The sequence below is a fragment of the Stegodyphus dumicola genome, chromosome 10 (genome assembly GCF_044657685.1).
Source record: "Stegodyphus dumicola isolate Sdum_Otavi_A_Nest chromosome 10, ASM4465768v1".
NCBI lineage: Eukaryota > Metazoa > Arthropoda > Arachnida > Araneae > Eresidae > Stegodyphus > Stegodyphus dumicola.
In genome coordinates this window covers 117,369,884-117,387,665 of record NC_140777.1, presented here as the reverse complement: position 1 = coordinate 117,387,665, position 17,782 = coordinate 117,369,884, and the positions used below count along the sequence as shown (strand labels likewise).

At 31.4% G+C, this 17,782-nt stretch overlaps 1 protein-coding gene across 4 annotated transcripts in view; it reads left to right on the top strand.

The window, feature by feature from the left end:
• Positions 1 to 17,782, top strand: part of Prp4k (Pre-mRNA processing factor 4 kinase) — a 94,476-nt gene that overhangs the window by 58,435 nt on the left and 18,259 nt on the right. For all 4 annotated transcript variants that reach the window (XR_004757223.2, XR_004757222.2, XR_015043517.1 and 1 more), the window contains exons 7-10: positions 4,831 to 4,951; positions 5,041 to 5,102; positions 7,973 to 8,060; positions 13,429 to 13,576. Coding sequence is in view for 1 of the 4 variants with exons in the window: in XM_035352900.2 (XP_035208791.2) it covers positions 4,831 to 4,951; positions 5,041 to 5,102; positions 7,973 to 8,060; positions 13,429 to 13,576 (419 nt within the window). In the remaining 3 variants the exon portion in view is untranslated. The remainder of the gene's footprint in view (positions 1 to 4,830; positions 4,952 to 5,040; positions 5,103 to 7,972; positions 8,061 to 13,428; positions 13,577 to 17,782) is intronic.

The window sequence follows — 17,782 nt, the reverse complement described above, 5'->3', positions numbered from 1 at the left end:
GATCATGTAATTTAACAATGTTTTCTTCAGAAGAAAATTGCCATCAGGAGCCTGGATACGTGGAACTTGCTGGAATTCGTGCATCTGAATGACTTTTAAAATTAAAACTGCAGCAAATCTGATGAGTTTCATGCTAAAATATTCTTGTTAAAATGGACAGCAGATAATTGGCTTGTTAACAGGGCTATGGAGTGGTAGGGAAAAGGACAGACTCCCTCTTATATATATAAACGTATACATACACAATGGGTTATAGCTTATTTTTTTAATATAAAAGAAGTAATAAATGCTACAGGGAAAAAAAATTGATGGCATAGCAAATTATATCAATTAGCATTTAATATGAAGTGGGAAAACTGGCATTAGTAATTTATAAGAAACAATATAGCTTCGGCAAGATTTTTGTTAGAGGAGTATAGATCTGATTTGATAAATTTTAAAAGTCTTTCCATACTGACTTAGTAGGAGGAAGAGCTGTTACTGTTAGGGCTACTTTAACATTTCAAGATATATTTTTATAAGTGCTAAAATAGGTGTCTTGCAACAGCAATCATATTTCTCTATTTCTTCAAAGGGCATGTAGAAATCTTGTTTGTATTTTTTCATTTTTATATCTGTAAGCTTTCGGGTCTTTAGTTTTACTCGCCTTTTCAATATGATCCAAATATTTCTCAGAATCTAATTCATCATTGAAAGAGGATGATAGAGAATCAGTTGCAATGTCTGCAGTTTTACTTTCCTGATTTGAATACTCCAGTTGTTCTAAGAATAATTTCATTCTTAATGAAAGTTCATAGATGGCTTTCTTTGCCTTTTAATTTGTTCATCATCCAACAAAATGTGGTTTTTTGGATCTACATATATTGAACCCATCAAGATCTCAATTGTCTAGCAAATTAGTTTCTCTTTTCTTCATTGAAGAAATTATTTCTTTTGCAATAAACCCTCCATTTCAGAAAGAACAAGCATCATATTCTTCTATTCTAGTGTGCATCTTTCTGCCGGTTTAAGTGCTCTCAAGGATTTAGTTTAATTTTTCAGGTGCCTTCTTGACCACAAAGCATGGACTTATTGATAGTGAAGTGAATTTCATAATAACCGCGTAGTTTCTGTTCAGTGATATGTTTTTCACGTATTGAATGCCAGTATTTAAAGATCAGGTAAAATATTTACTGTGTCTTTAATAGTGTAATATTCTTTAAAGGAAAAACCCTTGGTGTTAATGAATGATCAACTAAGTGTAATTTTTTGATAATGATTATGTTACCTCTTTAAGTTTCTGATTGATTAAATTTATTCATTGTGTTTTTATTATTTATATATATTGTTAATAAATTGGTTAAGTTTAAAACTTTTGTCTTCAATGTCTGCACAGTATATAACCGTAGGGAGCTTCTATTGCTACTTCTGCTAAATGTTTTTTACAACTTTAAACTTTGCTTTTGCATCAGTATACTCCTTTAGGACTAAATACACTGCATACAATTTTTTTTTTTTTTTTTTTTTTTTGAAATTCCGATGTTAACGTATAGTGCGCCGCAAAGCGTTAAGCGTAACTTGGGGGGGAAATTCATGTAAATTAATAAAACTTGCTGTTCAGTTGTTCCAGTTTTTGGTGCATTATGAAAGGTGCTCTTGAATAATTATCAGAGTTAATTTTAAAACTTTTTCATATTTTTCTTTAAATTTATAAAATAATCATTTCTAGAGTAGTAGAGTTTTTGTCTTACCTCAAATAAATATATAGGGCAGAAATAAAAATTATTGAAAACCTCTTTCATAAAAAACCAATAAGTCTAACTTTTAATGGTGCAATTCTGTTTTAGGGACAGTAAAAAACTACAGCGAAAATATATGCGCAAAAGCACCAAATCTAGCAAGCATAACAATTTCAATGGGCATAAATATAGATAGTTCTATGTTTGTAAGTCGCCATTGAAATACTAGTTTAATTTTTTAATTCTTTTTTTTATAAAACTATGGATCCAACAATTTGAGAATTGTCCAATGACGTAAAGTCTGCAATAAGATTTTTTTCAAAGAAAAGGCATCGTTCATGATAGAAAATTATATTTGAACAACCAGGAGTTGAAATTATGCTTTAGATGTAACTCAGTAGCGAAATGGCGGTGCATGAAAGAAATCTGTAATGAGAAGAAGGATTAAGAAAGCAAAAAGGTTTGAAGAATCGAAAATCCCCTTCCTTACAGCCATTAGGTTCATCTATTTTTGTTGTCAGGAGATGACATCTATTGAACCTTAGGAATTCCAGCTGAAATTGAACCGCAGTATAATTGTAGACTAGAACAGTTACAGTTTGCCACAAATTTAATTGCTCGCCTTAAGTTGAAAATCAGCGGATGTGGCAAAATTGTTGAAGCAGATGAAAGTTTTTTCTGTAGAAGAAAAAATAATGTTTGGACATATTCTCCTGCCACAGTGAATTTTTGGCAGATTGTGCAGAGAATCAAATAAATGTTTCTTAGATGCTGTTCCAGATTCATCAGTGGAAGCCTTATTGAATGACATAAAGGAAAATATTATAGAAGGAAAGATTACATATACTGACTAGAAAGTCAAGTGAACTATGAAGCTCAGGCTTTGAATATTTTACAATCAACCACAACTATAATTGTGTGGACTTCAAAAGTGGGTATCATACACAAACAATAGAGCCATTGTGGGGCAATGCTAAATGGCATAATAAATGCCTTCAGGGCACTGCTCGACAGCATTTCGTTTCTTATTTGTCAGAGTTTATGTACAGCCATTTGCACAAAAAGACTGAAATTTGTCTGCAGTGTTAGAGGACATAAAAAATGTTATGCCTCCCATTTAATTCCAATTATGTTAAGCCTTTTATTTTATGAATTAAAATAATAAAAAAATGTATTAAATGAAATTAACTTTCATCAAATTAAATTAATAATCTTAGATAGTTAATTACTATTATGCTTTCTTTCAGTTATGTTCAGGCATTGGTTTATAAATTATCATAATAAAAAAGTATTATATGAAATTAACCTTTCACCTAAATTAAAATTATAATCTGAGATTGTTATTTACTATTATGCTTCTATTCAGTTATGTTTAGCCTTTTCTTATATAAGTTTTGATAATAAAAATATGTGTTGTATGAAATTAACACTTCGTCTGAAATAAAATAATAATAATCTTAGTTATTTACTATTATGCTTTCTTTCTTGCATTAGGGTTATCATAATTATTTTTGGTATCAACAATAATTTGGCGATTTTTACACTGCCTATAATGGAATTGTACCCTTTTAACTTACCTCAATTAAATACGTCTGTATATGCTTTAACTATTAGTTCTCAGTTCTGCAAAAATATCATCACTGTCATCAGTGTGAGAAGACTCATTTATTATTTGCATGTGCTCTTTTGTTAAATACTGTTTTCGCTAAATAAAACCCGCGTTTGTTTACCGCAAACCTACTCACCCACATTTTATATCAAATGACCCAATTAAAGAGCCTTTACATCGCTAAACACCCACAAAAAGTCATATGAGATATGCCCGGCTACAGAGTGAGTTTAAACAGTGATTCATGAATAACACACCTAGCTGTGAGATAATGTTTGTTGTCGATGCACATGACATGCCCATCCTGGACAGGTTAAATAGCTTAGTATCTTTGAGGATGTGTCAAAGAATGGATATATGATAAATTCCAGCAAGTCCATCATTATTGACAAGAATAAAACTAATAAGTCTACTGCTGATATTCTTGTCATTGCACTTGATCTAAACTCGCTGTGCTTTAGAAACAAAAAATGTTAATATTAAGTATGATGAACATGTTGTTAATATAAATAATAATAAATTATACTTCATTTAAACACCTTAACATAAGATTATTAAATTATGGCAGAACGATGAAGGTTATTATTTGTATAGATTTTTGTTGAAACTAAGGATTTAAATTTCTGTTTTCTGTAAATTTATCAAAATACTACTATTTCATCAGCAGATTTTGAATGATTATGGAGTGTTGACCATTAATTGTATTTGAAGTAAACTATCCATATGTACTAAAATTTCAACAAAGTTAATTAATGAATTACTTATTATTGGGAGATCTGCTTCAAATTTAAACATTTTATGTAGGATTTGTTTATTCCAAAGACTTCTACATAACATGAAAAATCTAATCTATTATTATTTATATTAAGTTGAAAACTCTGCTTTGCTTTTTCCAAGTAAAAAAAATTTTAGAGAGAAATATGGTAATATAAAATTTTTAATTGGGCTAAAACACAAACTTAGTTGGGGAAATTTTAAATAATTTTTTTTTTTTTTTTTTCCCCAAATTATCCCATGGTCAAATAATGGGATCTGTCTTCTTCTAAAGCTAAATTGCATAAGGAAAAAAAAAAAATTTGCTCTTGAGGTAGAAATTTGGCTGATTGCACTCAAAATCTATATGCCAAACTAAGTTTGCTGTGTTGCTTTTGAAGTTAGTCAAACATGAGTCTTATCTCCTTTGAGAGCAAAACAAAGGCAAAATGTTTTTGCTCTTGAAGAAAAACAAGACTTCTCTCGAATCACCCTCAAAAATCAATAGTTTTCTTTAAAATCTGCACCAATTAAAAATTCTTTAGCTTTCTCTACTTCTGTATCACTGTGAATGAATAAGATTGTATATGTGCAATTATAGTAATTTGTTTTAAGGATAATACGTATTAAAAAGGCTGCCCTTTAGGTGCATTCTTAAGATAATTTTTGTTGAACTTATAATCAAGAGGTGCTGTAAATCAGTTTTCATTATATTTCTTATAACTTAGAATACATTTTTTTAATATTTAGGCAGCAGCTAGTTTTTGGGCTGAACAAGATGAACAGTCCAATGATTTTGAAGCTTCTATTCTAGATAAAAGAAAGATTATGGGTTTGCAAGAGGCTAATGCAGAAAATGCTGCAGCTGATGGCAAGTATAATTTCATATTTAAATATGTATAGCAATTCCTTTTTAATAAGTGTTCTGTTGTAAAACTAATATATAAGTTTCCTTATCAGGCACAGAAAAAAAGAAGAAATTGGATATGTTTTCAGAAGCTGATAATTTTGTATCTGATCTTGTGAGTATCATCATCTTTTTTCATATAGCTAAGTATTCGTGTTATTCCATTTTATATTCTGATGCTTATAGTTCTTAAATTCTTTACAGTTTTATCTGCAAATTCAGTATCTGTTATTTCAGTTATTGGCAGTTCGCAATAGAGAAAAAGCCCCTTGGAATTTTACAGTATATGTAAAGTGATAAACTGCCTGTGGCCAAATGTCAAGCACAGCATTGAAACAACAAAGCACTATATTTCGTCAGTAATAAACGCTATATACATTTACAGTATACCACTTAATGTAATCACATTTGTTCGTGATGATTTTCATAATATCAACCAAATGACAACTTTGAATGATGAAAAAAAATATTTTTTGGCATATCAATGGAGTTTTCACTAACTTAATGTAACTAGAAACACATAAACTCTTCCACATTGGAATTTGGAAAGAAGTCATTTAATAGTGGATAATTTTTAACTGTTATGCTATGCAGAATTTCATTTATGAACTGTTCATAAAGTTTCTGGAAATTATTTGATTGATTCTGTACTCTTAAATTAATAATCAGAGAGCATAAGTGACCCTAAGTATGCCGATTTCATCATCATCATATTCAGAAAATTTATAACACTTTTGCTTTGATTTGTTGAGAAGGCAACTGGCAGAAATCTTCTTATGTCATTAATACTACAACTTTATTTTTTCATCAATAAGTTCTTCATAGTTCATGTTAGCTGAAGATATCTTTTCTTCTTTAGTTTCTGTTATTTTATAATTTATTTAACCCCTTCGAGCCGGGTAGCGAAAACGCGCGCTTATCGCGGAGGCCGGCAGTGTCTTACGCGAGCGTCTCTCCAGGGCCAGGGGCTTTTTTGCTACTAAGCCTAAATCCATGAAATTTCCGAAGCATCAACGCATTGTTTAATAATGCACTATAGAGTATTTAAACGGCTTATGCTTTATAAATATTTTTATATATATACTTTAATTACCTTATTTCTTGTTTAAATGCATATTTTACACATTTTATTTTAATTACTCACCATTTTATGACTTTTAACATTATACATCTGAAAACTAAATATATTATTTAAAATTCTCTTTTCATATGAAAAATTTGAAAACAGGGATCTACACACAGTCCTACGTTACATTCCTTGCACTCGTAATAACTCATTTCCCGTTTTGGAGGATTTTTCCGGGAATGTGAACAAACGAAGCATCGTCGTCTCATTTTCTTATCAGTCTCTTCTGAACAAAGTTTTGGAAAATGTCTTTCAGTTAATCTTTCAGAATCAATATCAGAATATCAGAATTACAGAATCAATATCTGAAATATTTTGCATCATTTCTGCTGTTTCATGCTCTGTTAAACATTTTCGACGCTTCGACATTGCAACAGTAAAAACAAAGAATTCACGTCTAACAAGATCTAATTATTTTCTAAAAACTGAACTGCAAACTGAAATACCCAACGCTTTAGAGCAAATAAAACTTCTCTACTTACAGTAAATAACTACCACATGCAAATAAAGTGCGATTTAAATCGACGTCATAAATCACGCCATTCGGAAACATTTAGTTCCCCGTTTGTTTATATAATCAAAAACACGTGTATGTGAGTCATGCTTCTCTCATTTCGAGTAGAAGGTCTAATGTACATGTATCTGAAACCATATGGACATACAGTGCCATCTTGTGGCAGAAATTATAGTTTCCTAAACGTTCTAGGACACTGGCACAAATACGTGACAGTTGGTAGTAAATGGGAAAATGCTCTGGCACGCCTGCGTGTCGGCCGGGAGGTGAGTGTGTTCGTTGCTGGCATGTAGACGTGACAGTCGGCGCGAAGGGGTTAAAGGTTGGTATGCTTAATACTGTTTGTTATATGTTGTCTTAGCTGCAAATTTAAAATTGCAGTTTATTAAAATTATGCTGATTCTTTTTGTTGTAATTCCTCCAGTAATGTTTTTGTTTATTTAAAAAATGCACAGAGTCGCACATATACTAAAAAAAGTATTTTATAGCTTATTCTTGTTATGAATCATGTTACTTGTTTTTAAAATAGGTCTGTAACAATATTTCACTTTATTGTTTAATTTCTGTTACATGTTAGGTTTTTTTTTTCTTTCTTTCCCCTTTTCTTTTGTGATGTCTGATTATCTGCAACCCCACTCTAAAGTCCTGAGAAGTATTTATATGGCAGCTCAGGATGTTGCCAAAGAGTATTTATTTATGTGAGAGTCCAGGTATGGTGTAGTATCACACCAGATTTTTCATGTCTCTGAACAATTTCATCAGTGTGATTACAAATTATGATCCGTTCTGTGGGAATTTCAATGTTTCAGCAGAACAGTGAATCCTATATTATAGTTTCTTCATCTTCAACGAAATCTGGAACTTGGCTTTATGGATGCATGAAGTGGAATGAGTAGCTTAAAGCATATTTCCTGTTCATATTAGGAGTTTTGGTGCTGAAACTGTGTACGATGCGGATTATCTGCAATTCTGCGTTTTTTTTTTTTTTTTTTTTTTTTTTTTTTTTGTGTGTGTGTGTGTGTGTGTGTGTGTGTGTGTGTGTGTGAAAGCTCATTGCTAGGTATATGGAAAGAACAACAGCACAAGAAATTGAGAGGTATGCCTACCATGCATAGAAAAAAGTGGAATGTTAATTAAAAAAAAAGACTGAGGATGCAGTGTTAGAATAGATGTCAAGATATCCAAACAAACATTTCTTTCCAAAGTCACCAAGGAGTTCATGCCTTTTCAGTGGGGGTGTGGATGTTAAGAAAGTACCTATTCTTCATTATGATTAATTTATGGTACAAACTCTGAAAATTTTTTTAATATGAATTATTTTGTGAAATTTTAATTATTGTTCTAGAGCCCCGGATCAACACGTCTCATGTCTGCTTCCGGGCAAGAAAATCCAAATTTGACTGATAACTGGGATGATGCGGAAGGTTATTATAGTGAGTATTGTTTTCTCTCTTTTATGGTTTTGTAATTTAAATTTTTTGCCCATAGTTTAAATTCATTTTAATGATTGCTTTGAATTAAAATATTTAGTGCTATTAATGAACTTAAATATAGTAGTTTCTATGAATGTCAGTGATGCATAACCAAGGATCCAGATGCATTCAGGCAATGTGGAACATTACGACAGGTGCATTGAATTATATAACTTTCAACTAATCAAAGTTCATATTACATGCTACTTGATGCATCAGAGGCGAAATATGTTTCATGACCGTAATTAATATATATATATTTCCCCCTGCGTGCAAATGTTCATATATTGCTGGTGGTGTCTCAGCAAGAGCGTATGGAGAATTGATACAATCTTATTTAGATTTTCGGATTGATTGTGCGAATCCACTTAACTTTCAGTGACAATGAGTGTAACCCATCTGGAAACCAACTTTTTATACTCAGTTCTTTCTTTAATATGTTTGTAAATTTAAGTATGTTATTTCTCAGGAGCTTGCTTTTGATCTCATGTAGCTTTCAGTTGATACAAGCAGGTCAACTGGTCTTATTCTTTTCCAGTGATTTCCTTTGTTTACAAGTAGTCAGTTTTTCTGTAAAATTCTGTTATGCTTTCACAGGTTTATACTGTGAAATCAATGAATATGAAAAAAAATTTGAATATTTAGTGTATTCCACCTAGAAAAATATGCTGCTGTTTATTGATACTTGTGCTGTAATTGAGAACAAAAATACAGTAAGAGTCCCGTAAACTCCACATAATGAGAGACTATCGAGTTTTGCAGAATAAGGGGAGGGGGGGTTTCAAAACTTTTTAATATTTTAATTGTAAATTACTCTAGATATTTGTAGCATAATCGTGGATACGGAAAAGCACAACATACAACTATAGTTCTAGCCCAATAGGAGTCGTAAAAAGGACAAATACCCTAAGATAATTGAGTGGAAAAAACTGACATACAAAAAGGAAGGAAAATTATTTATAGTTCTTAATAGAAAAATAATATCATGTGATGAAAGAAAGAATGTCCGTACCAGATGCACCTTGCTCCTCTGTGTAACTAAGCATTCCTTCAGTCCTTTAATATGAATCATCATTTTAGCTTTCTCGTTGCCTTCAATCTCTTTGTTTTCTGATTCATCTTCATTTTTTATCCACATTTTCTTTCAACAGTGCAACTATTTCTAAAGTTTCACAATTTTCATCTTGTCCCATCCATTCAACATCTCCATCAGTAACTTCTTTGCAGCCTGGAATTTATTTCACAATTTTTTGTCTCTTCTCTGCTTTCGTGAATGGTCCAGCAACTTTCTATAGGAACAAACGAGGCTTATCTGCTCAATTTCACTCCAAGAATGAGCTATCCATCCAACATATCTATGTTCTTCTGTTTCTCGATCATATCACACCCTTCCTCCATGGCTAGGACAAGAGATAAAAGAAGTTTACATCTGTATTTTTTCTTCAGTGCCTCCAAAATGCCCTGGTCCGTGGCTGACACACCAAAGTTACGTTAGGAGAGAGAAACATGGCTCTTATATCATCGTCTCGCAACTGTTCTGTGTCAGATGGGAATAAGGCTTTGCCTAGAATGAGAATCGCCTTCCTTGGTAGATTTTATTTCAAAAACTTTTCCACTCATGGAACAAACTGCTTATGAAACCAATCATTAAATATTGCTCCATTCATCCATGTGCTTGACTGATTCAGGTACCAAACAGGAAGATCATAGTTGGTTTCAGTCGCATTAATGTACTTTTTGTGTTTTTAAATGCCTGGGGATTTTTTGATTTGCCTTTTAAGCACTAGTTTGAACTTATGGGCTTCTGTTGCATTGCTGCATGCCAAGATTGTGACTCTTTCCTTGCTTTTTTTGTAGGCAGGTGCCGAATTTTCTTCCCTGGATCGTTTTTAAAGGTAGCATTCGGAAATTCAGACCGGTCTCATCACAATTATAAATTTGATCTCCAGATATACCCTCCTTTTCAATTAGTTTATAAAAATTATCTTTGAACATTGTAGCATTATCCAAGTTAGCAGATAGCTTTTCCCCGCAAATGTTTAACTGCCTGATGCCATACCACCTTTTCCATCTGGCGAGACAGCCAGCACTAGCAGTAAATCCAGACTGTCCTTCTTGAAATTCATCATAAACTTTTAAGGCTTTCTGTTGTAAAATTGGTCCTGAAATGAGTGTTTCCTATTCCATTTGCTGCCTGAATCACAAATAAAGCTTCTCGCTCACGTTTTCGTATTCACCATCTTTCATACTTTATCTTTCCTTTAAATTATGCATACTTGCTCTTTTCACATGCCAAGACCCAATTTTGGACCTCTTCTTTTCTCACAGTATCAAAGTAGTTCATCCTAAATCCATAGTAATTTTCTTTACACTTTCTCTTTTGTCCAGTCTCTTTAAGGCATTTAGTTTCATTTCCATTGTCATGTTAGTTCATTTCCTTTTCTTTTCGAACGACATTTTCACTTCACAGAATATCGAAAGGTTCCTAAAATATTTTAACACTTATACACCTGTATGTGAACTGAGAAACGATACTCGCAATGAATCAGTGTAAGTAGTTCGTCCAACACCTAAATCCATGGTAATTTTTTTTACACTTTTCCCTTTGTCCAGTCTCTTTAAGACATCTAGTTTCATTTCCATTGTCACATTAGTTTGTTTTCTTTTCTTTTCAAACGACATTTTCATGGAACATCGGATGTGGAATCATACTCCTGGAAGTAGCTTTTCGCCTCTTTCTCTGCATTAACGTAACATATGATTTGTACGAGTGCAAACACTTTTATTGGTCAAAGAATTGCAAAAGGGGCAGAAAATTCCGGTATATTCTGATTTCTTTTTCTCCCACCCAAGACTACAGATGTTTGAATTTCTATCAAGATTTTAATAATTTGCATTCTCATTCTGCATAGTCAGTTCATATTTGCCTCTATTATTATCATTATGCTTATATTATGAGCATATGTATAAATATTTATAATAATATAATTGGAATAACTGCTGAAGTATAGATAAACTTCAAAAATGGCTAAGTGTGCTTTAACACGGATTGGCTTTCTAATGAATAATATTCGGAATGGCTCAAATAAAGTTAAAATAATTGCTTTAAAACTAATTGCTAGTTAAAACAACTACTTGAAAAGCTGATGTAGAAATGTTCAGTTAATTATTCACTAGTTCTAAATGCTGCATCAGTGAATCTAAAGTATATGATACAAAACAGCTCAAAAGCATATGAGAAAATGAACAGTGTATTGATGCATTTTTTCCCTAAAAGATCACAGTGCAGTCGAAGAATGTAGTAACATTCTTTTGGAATATTTCGATTTCATAGAAATTGTTATCCAGCCATGCATTATAGGATTTAAAACCTATGATTTGAAAAATACTTTGAAGTTATGGGAAACATTTAAAATGATCTATATTATTTCCTATGGGCAAGCCTCTGTTGAATGAGGATTTATTATCAATAAAAATATAGAAACAGAAAATCTGAGGAAAAATTCATACATTGTCCAGCGTATTGTTGGTGATTTTGAGATACGTGCTGATGGGATTCACAATGTATCAATTACGAAAGAGATGAGAGCAGCAACTTCATCAGCTCATTCACAGTATCAGTTATATTTGGAGAAGCAGGTGGAAAAAAGAAAGAAATTATTTAAGATAAAAGAAGAAAAGCAGAATCAACAGATGAATTGATTTCTCTTAAATGAGAGAAGAAGAAAGAGAAGTCAGAGTGTTTGAAAATAAATCAAATGAACTTGCTGAAAAGGCTGATGTTACAAAAGAATTGAATCTTTTAAATAAATCTAATGAAATCTTAAAACCTATTTGTGAAGAACAAACTCTGTTTAGAGCACTGGATTCAGACGAAAAGGGACCAAAAAAGTCAAAAATAAAAATATTACTAATTAATAAGCAGAGCTGTTTTTGTTCCTTTTATTATGCTGTAAAATATTTTGTGTGAATATAATAAATATGGCTTATTATTATTTATTTTCTCTATTTTGAACTGAAATTTCATCATTAAATCTTGTAATATAGTTTTGTTATTATTATTATTATGTCATAATAAACTAGTTCTATAAATTCAACTGTTATTTAAAATTTTAAAAAAAGTTGTAGTTGTTTTCCATGGTTGAGTAATGCTCATTCTCTCTTAATAAATACTGAATTTCTCATATTTTAAATTACAAGTCTAGTGTATTTTTTCTTTTAAGGTTATGCAGTTGTGTATATATGTAATTAAGCAGGTAGGGGCTTATTTTTTTCTTAAAATGTGCTTTAAAAGTGCTTATAAATGCTTATTTTTTAATTAAAATGTGGCTACTAACCCTGATTTCACAAAATATCAAAAGTTCCCAAAAATATGTTAACAGATATATGCCTGGATGTGAACTGAGAAACGATATCCACAATGAACTGGTGTGAGTTTAGTTTGCAATAAGATGCAGTCACAAAACTTCAGACAAATCTTCTAACATTTTGCAGCGATAGAAAGGACTGTGAGCCACTAGCCAGCTGCTACATGGCTTTCTTCTTATCCAAAGTGTTGCCAAGTGTTGCAACATATCTTGAAATTTGTTAGGCAGTTCCAATAATGAATGGCACAATGCAAAAACAGAACACTCAAATCTTTGACCAGAACAGGAAAGACATACACATAAATAATTATATGCACTGTATGTAATATTTGCTTTGTTTGGTTTAGAGATATCTAAAAAGTTGTCGAGTTTGCAGGACTCTACTGTATTAGCATGCATTGTCTAACACAGTGGATTTCAACCTTTTTGCATCCACTGATTGTACCATGCCTCACTGAGATTTGTATGCATTGATCTGTGCTTTTTGCACCATTAAAATTCTGATTCTCTGGTAAATGGTCAAACAAAGGAAGTTGTAATAATTAAGTTTTTATCCTTGTGTGCTGAAATCATTGGCCATTATATTGCTTAATATACCATTGTTACAGAACCTAGCAACGAGTTATTGGATGGCTCCTTTACATGATTTGAGGGTCATTTGATGAAATTTAAATGTTTTGTTCCTACTGATTTTTTATTAATTTTTAAAAATTACAACTTTTGAAGGAAACTTAAATTGTGAGGTTTCCTTCATTCCTTCATAAGTTTCAACTTAAATTGTGAGGTAAATTGTGAGGCTTCAACTGTTAAAGAATCAAAACATATTGTCAAAATTCTTACAATGTTTATTTTGTTTTCTTCTGTAAATTTATGTGTAGTTATGTTTTCTGTAACTTTGTTTTTCCTCAGAATTATTGAATATCTTTGAGTAATTTTTTAAAAAATATTTATACTGATTTCAGGAGTGAGAATTGGAGAGGTTCTAGATACACGATACACTGTTTATGGCTACACTGGTCAAGGCGTATTTAGTAATGTAATTAGAGCTAGAGATATGGCTAGAGGAAACCAAGATGTTGCAATTAAAATTATTAGGAATAATGAAATTATGTAAGTATTTATAAATTTGAAGTTCTCTGTAGCATAAAGTTACATTCTGAATAAAAGTAATGAGTATGAAATTTGCAAATGCATTCATATAAGAATATAGGCAGTGGCAGTCTGCTTAGAAATAATTAATTACATATTTTTTTAATTGAAATTTTGATAAATATTCGAAAAAATTATTCTGTTAAAGTTATATAAGATGTAAAATGATATTTACAAGAGGATTCAAATATGACTAGGACTGTTGCTGGTAAAAATCACTGCCCATGTGCAGTGCTGTGTCATTGGTTGAGTACAGCCACTACTCCCACCTTACAGTCTTTGCACATTAGATCTTGCTTAATCAAGTTTGGCATTCGCATGAGTGATAAGTGAAAAACAGTTGCCTCAGAGCGTGGAAACAACACACTGTGGTTAAATTTCTTGTTCAAGAAGATGTCCAATCTAGAATCTGGCAGAGACTTCAAGCATAGTATGGAGAAGAATATCTGTCTAGGGCCTCTGCATTTGAGCAGTCTGTCTGGAGAACATCTGTCATTGCTTCGATTGTGTTAATTTAATAATTAATGAGAAAAGGTGCATCATTATCAAAGAATCTGCTTCAATACTTTCAGGGAGTATGATAGTGTAGAAACCTTTGTGAAAAAACATTTATACCATGACAAGGTGTATGCCTAGTGAATTCCATGCAATTTGACAGATGAGAACAAAGTGATGCACATGTAAGCAGCCAGTTCTTTAAAAAGCATACATTTTGTGGATAACAATATCATCAAGTGGAAGACTTCTATAAAAAGGACATGGAAATGCTTCCAGAATGTTGGCAAAAGTAGGGGAGTGAGATGAAAGGTGATATGTTTAACTCTTTCATTCGCAATAAATCTTGGGCTTGGAGGGGAAAAAATCAGCCCTAGTCATATTTGAAACATCTTCTATTAATTCTGTTTCATATGTTTACCTTCCTACTTTTTTTAAAATTTTCCTATAGATTTCATACTTTTGAAACCAAATGTGTAATTCATATTTTGCTATCACTTACCAGTTTTAGAATTTAAAATAGTGTAAATTAAAAATATTCCTTAAAATTAGTGTTCATTTTTGTTGATAAAAATACTTTAATTGTTTAAATTTAATTAATTGCATTTTTTCTTTTACTTTACTGTCTTTTTTTTTTTTTTTTTTGTTTACACCAGCTAATGTCTAATACGAGAGTTGATCATTAGTCAACTAACGTACTTAGATAATTTTGGGACAGAGATCCTGGCAGAATCTTTTTCTATGCTTGTCTTTTCCTTTGTTTCTCAAAAAAATTGTGAAATAGGTATGAAAAATTAGGAAAATGTAACTAGAGGTACATAGTTTGTGTAGTATGAAAGAATTTCCTCTTTTTGTTATGAACTATTCCATATAATTTTCTGATTTCCCTCCTTCCCCAAAAAAAGTTTGGTAGAAAAATGTCAAAGTGAATTTGTCATTCTTTTCTTATTTGTCTGATTCATCTTGGATATTTTATCTTTAATATGTTGTCTAATTTGTAATTGAAAAAAAAAAAAATTCCTTTCTTTATTTTAGACTCTTTTAAAATTTCTCTTTTAACTTGGTGAAGCCATAATTGTAACAAATGGTTTTGTAAATGTCGGTTTATTTTATTTTTGTAAAGTGTGGGCTATTCCAATATGTAGGAAAGGTGTGTTTGTGGGAGACTTTCTAAGGAAAACTGATTCATATCCGTGTGACATCTGGAGAAAACTATGAAAACGCCCATGTAGTCAGCTTGTTCATTTCAGCTCAAACCATCATTGAACTACTTGTGTTCATCCACTGATGGACAGTGGTTTGCTAAGATTTTCCTAAAAGTTTCAAAAGTAAATATACTCTTTATTTGTCTGCAAAGACTACATATCACATTTTTCTCATCGGCTATGGCATTTTCAATAGAGGCAATATTTTGTGATAAAATAGCTATTTGTTCAGCTTTTACATTCATGTGTTTAAAAAAAAAAATATTTAATAAAATCTCCTTAAAGTTTTGTCAGCCATATCACAAGCTGTATATTAGCCCACAGATGTCCTTCCGAATTCTGTTTTATAGGCTCACCAACAATCTGAATATATCAATTCTTCCTCTATGTGGTCTACAATCTTTGATATCAGTAGATATTTATGATTTGGAACCTAAATTAGAAACCACTCACCTCTTTCATGGCATAACCCATTGAATGTTGACTGTTGTAAAAGTAACGTGCCAGCATTATTTAGTTGCTGCACGAACTCTCATCAATTTTGTCTATTTTTTCAGGGCCACCTATTCATCCTTAAGGTTGTGAAAGTAAATGTAGCGAACAAACCTATCTCACAAAATTTTTGAGTCAATTGTGGTATTTTGACAGATATTACTTCTTCAGACCAACAGTAGATGAACTGTGGTGCTATTGGGAATGGTATTCTGGAACCACTAAACCAGTTGTAGGCTTTTTTGGCTTACAACTCTCCACATGGTGCATCCACATACTTTCGTTTACATGTAGTTTCATTTCATGGCCATTTACACATATTCATTCGCAAGTTAATATATCTTTTTCCTGGAAAAACGATATGGTATTTTCTTCACTCCTCAGTAAATTAAAAACTGTCAAAGTTTTTTTTACAATGTTGAAATTCAAAAAAGAAGTCTAAAATGAAAGTACCATTTTCTAGATATTATTGGTTTGTCATGGGGGCGCTGAAAATCAAGTAGTAAGTAGATTGTCATCTGTCAATAACTTGTTTAATGCAGGGTTCGTACAGTCCTTAGGGGAGTCCTTAGATTTTTTGGAATCGATTTTTGGTCCTTAATTTTAATCATCTGAAATTTCTGTCTGTTTTTATGACTGCCATTTTGAGTGTGAATTAGCATTTTGGAGGAATATTTTTGGCGATTCACTGACATATATATGGTTATCTTTTGAATGGGTTATAATTCGTTTCTTATATAAATGATGGGATACTCGAGTTTCTAAGCAAGAAGTAAAACATAAGCATTTTGAAATCTTTTTTTTCTAATAAAGAGCTGTTAAACAAGTTTTCGCATTTGGGGATGTGAATTCTTTTATTAAACGGTTCTAAATTTGGCGACTTGTCAACATTTTGGCGATTTTAAGATCAGTTTCTATAGAAAATTTTTAATTCTGAGATCTGAAAATTGGTCAACGATTTTTTTTAAAACATCACAACATTGATAAATTTCATTAAAATAATGGTAATATGTTGAAATTATATTGAAATTATATTTAAAAAAAAAGATTAAAATAAAACGTTATTATTTTTTGCTGTCATATTATAAAGTTTTATTTTGGCAACATATACAATATTTTGAATCTGAAAAATAAACAAGGTATAATACTATAAAGCACAATTTATGAAACAGCTCTTAGCAAAAGCAAAATTAGCTATGTAATTAATTAAAAATGTCATCTTTTTGATTTTTTCATAGTAAGAGTATTTTCCATGTAATTGTCTCGGAGTATTTAGAATTCTTAGAATATGCATCAGTTTTTCTCTATAAAATTAATTTTACACTTTTTCCCTGACCCCCCCCCCTTTTTTTTTTTCCAAACTATTTCTGGCCTTTTGCTGTTACAAAATTGGTAGGGATAATTTTTTTTTAGAATTTTAGACATTGCAGCTTGGAAAGTTTAGAAGTATTTGAAGACAAGATTTATAGAGAAATGATTCTAGAAGATTCGAGAAATATGTGACAAAATGAAAAATGTCTCCATGGTATCAGAACGTAATTGATGTATTTTACAGAAAGTTTGCAATGAATTTCTTACTTTTTGGAGAACATCTGGAAGAACAATGAAAATATAATATTTGAATGTTTTACTTCTGATACTAGAATATTAACATGCTTATCTTCCCTTTATTTTCTCTACATTTTACTAGACAGAAGCATGGAAAATATCAAAAACGCTTCTCATCTTATCACATGGGCAGGCATTATAGATAGGGATGTTTTTATTAATAAATAAATTGAAAACTTACAATTTAAAAGATTAATCTAATATGTCTTAATGCATCATACACAGAGCTGGTACACATTTTCCCACCTGATGCAATCTCTGTGGATCCTAAATTCTGCTGCTTAGTGCCCCTCTAAGTTCTGCTTCCAATGCTTGCTCTAAATTCTAAAAGTTTTGCCATTTCTAGATTTTGTTGTTCAGTGTGTCA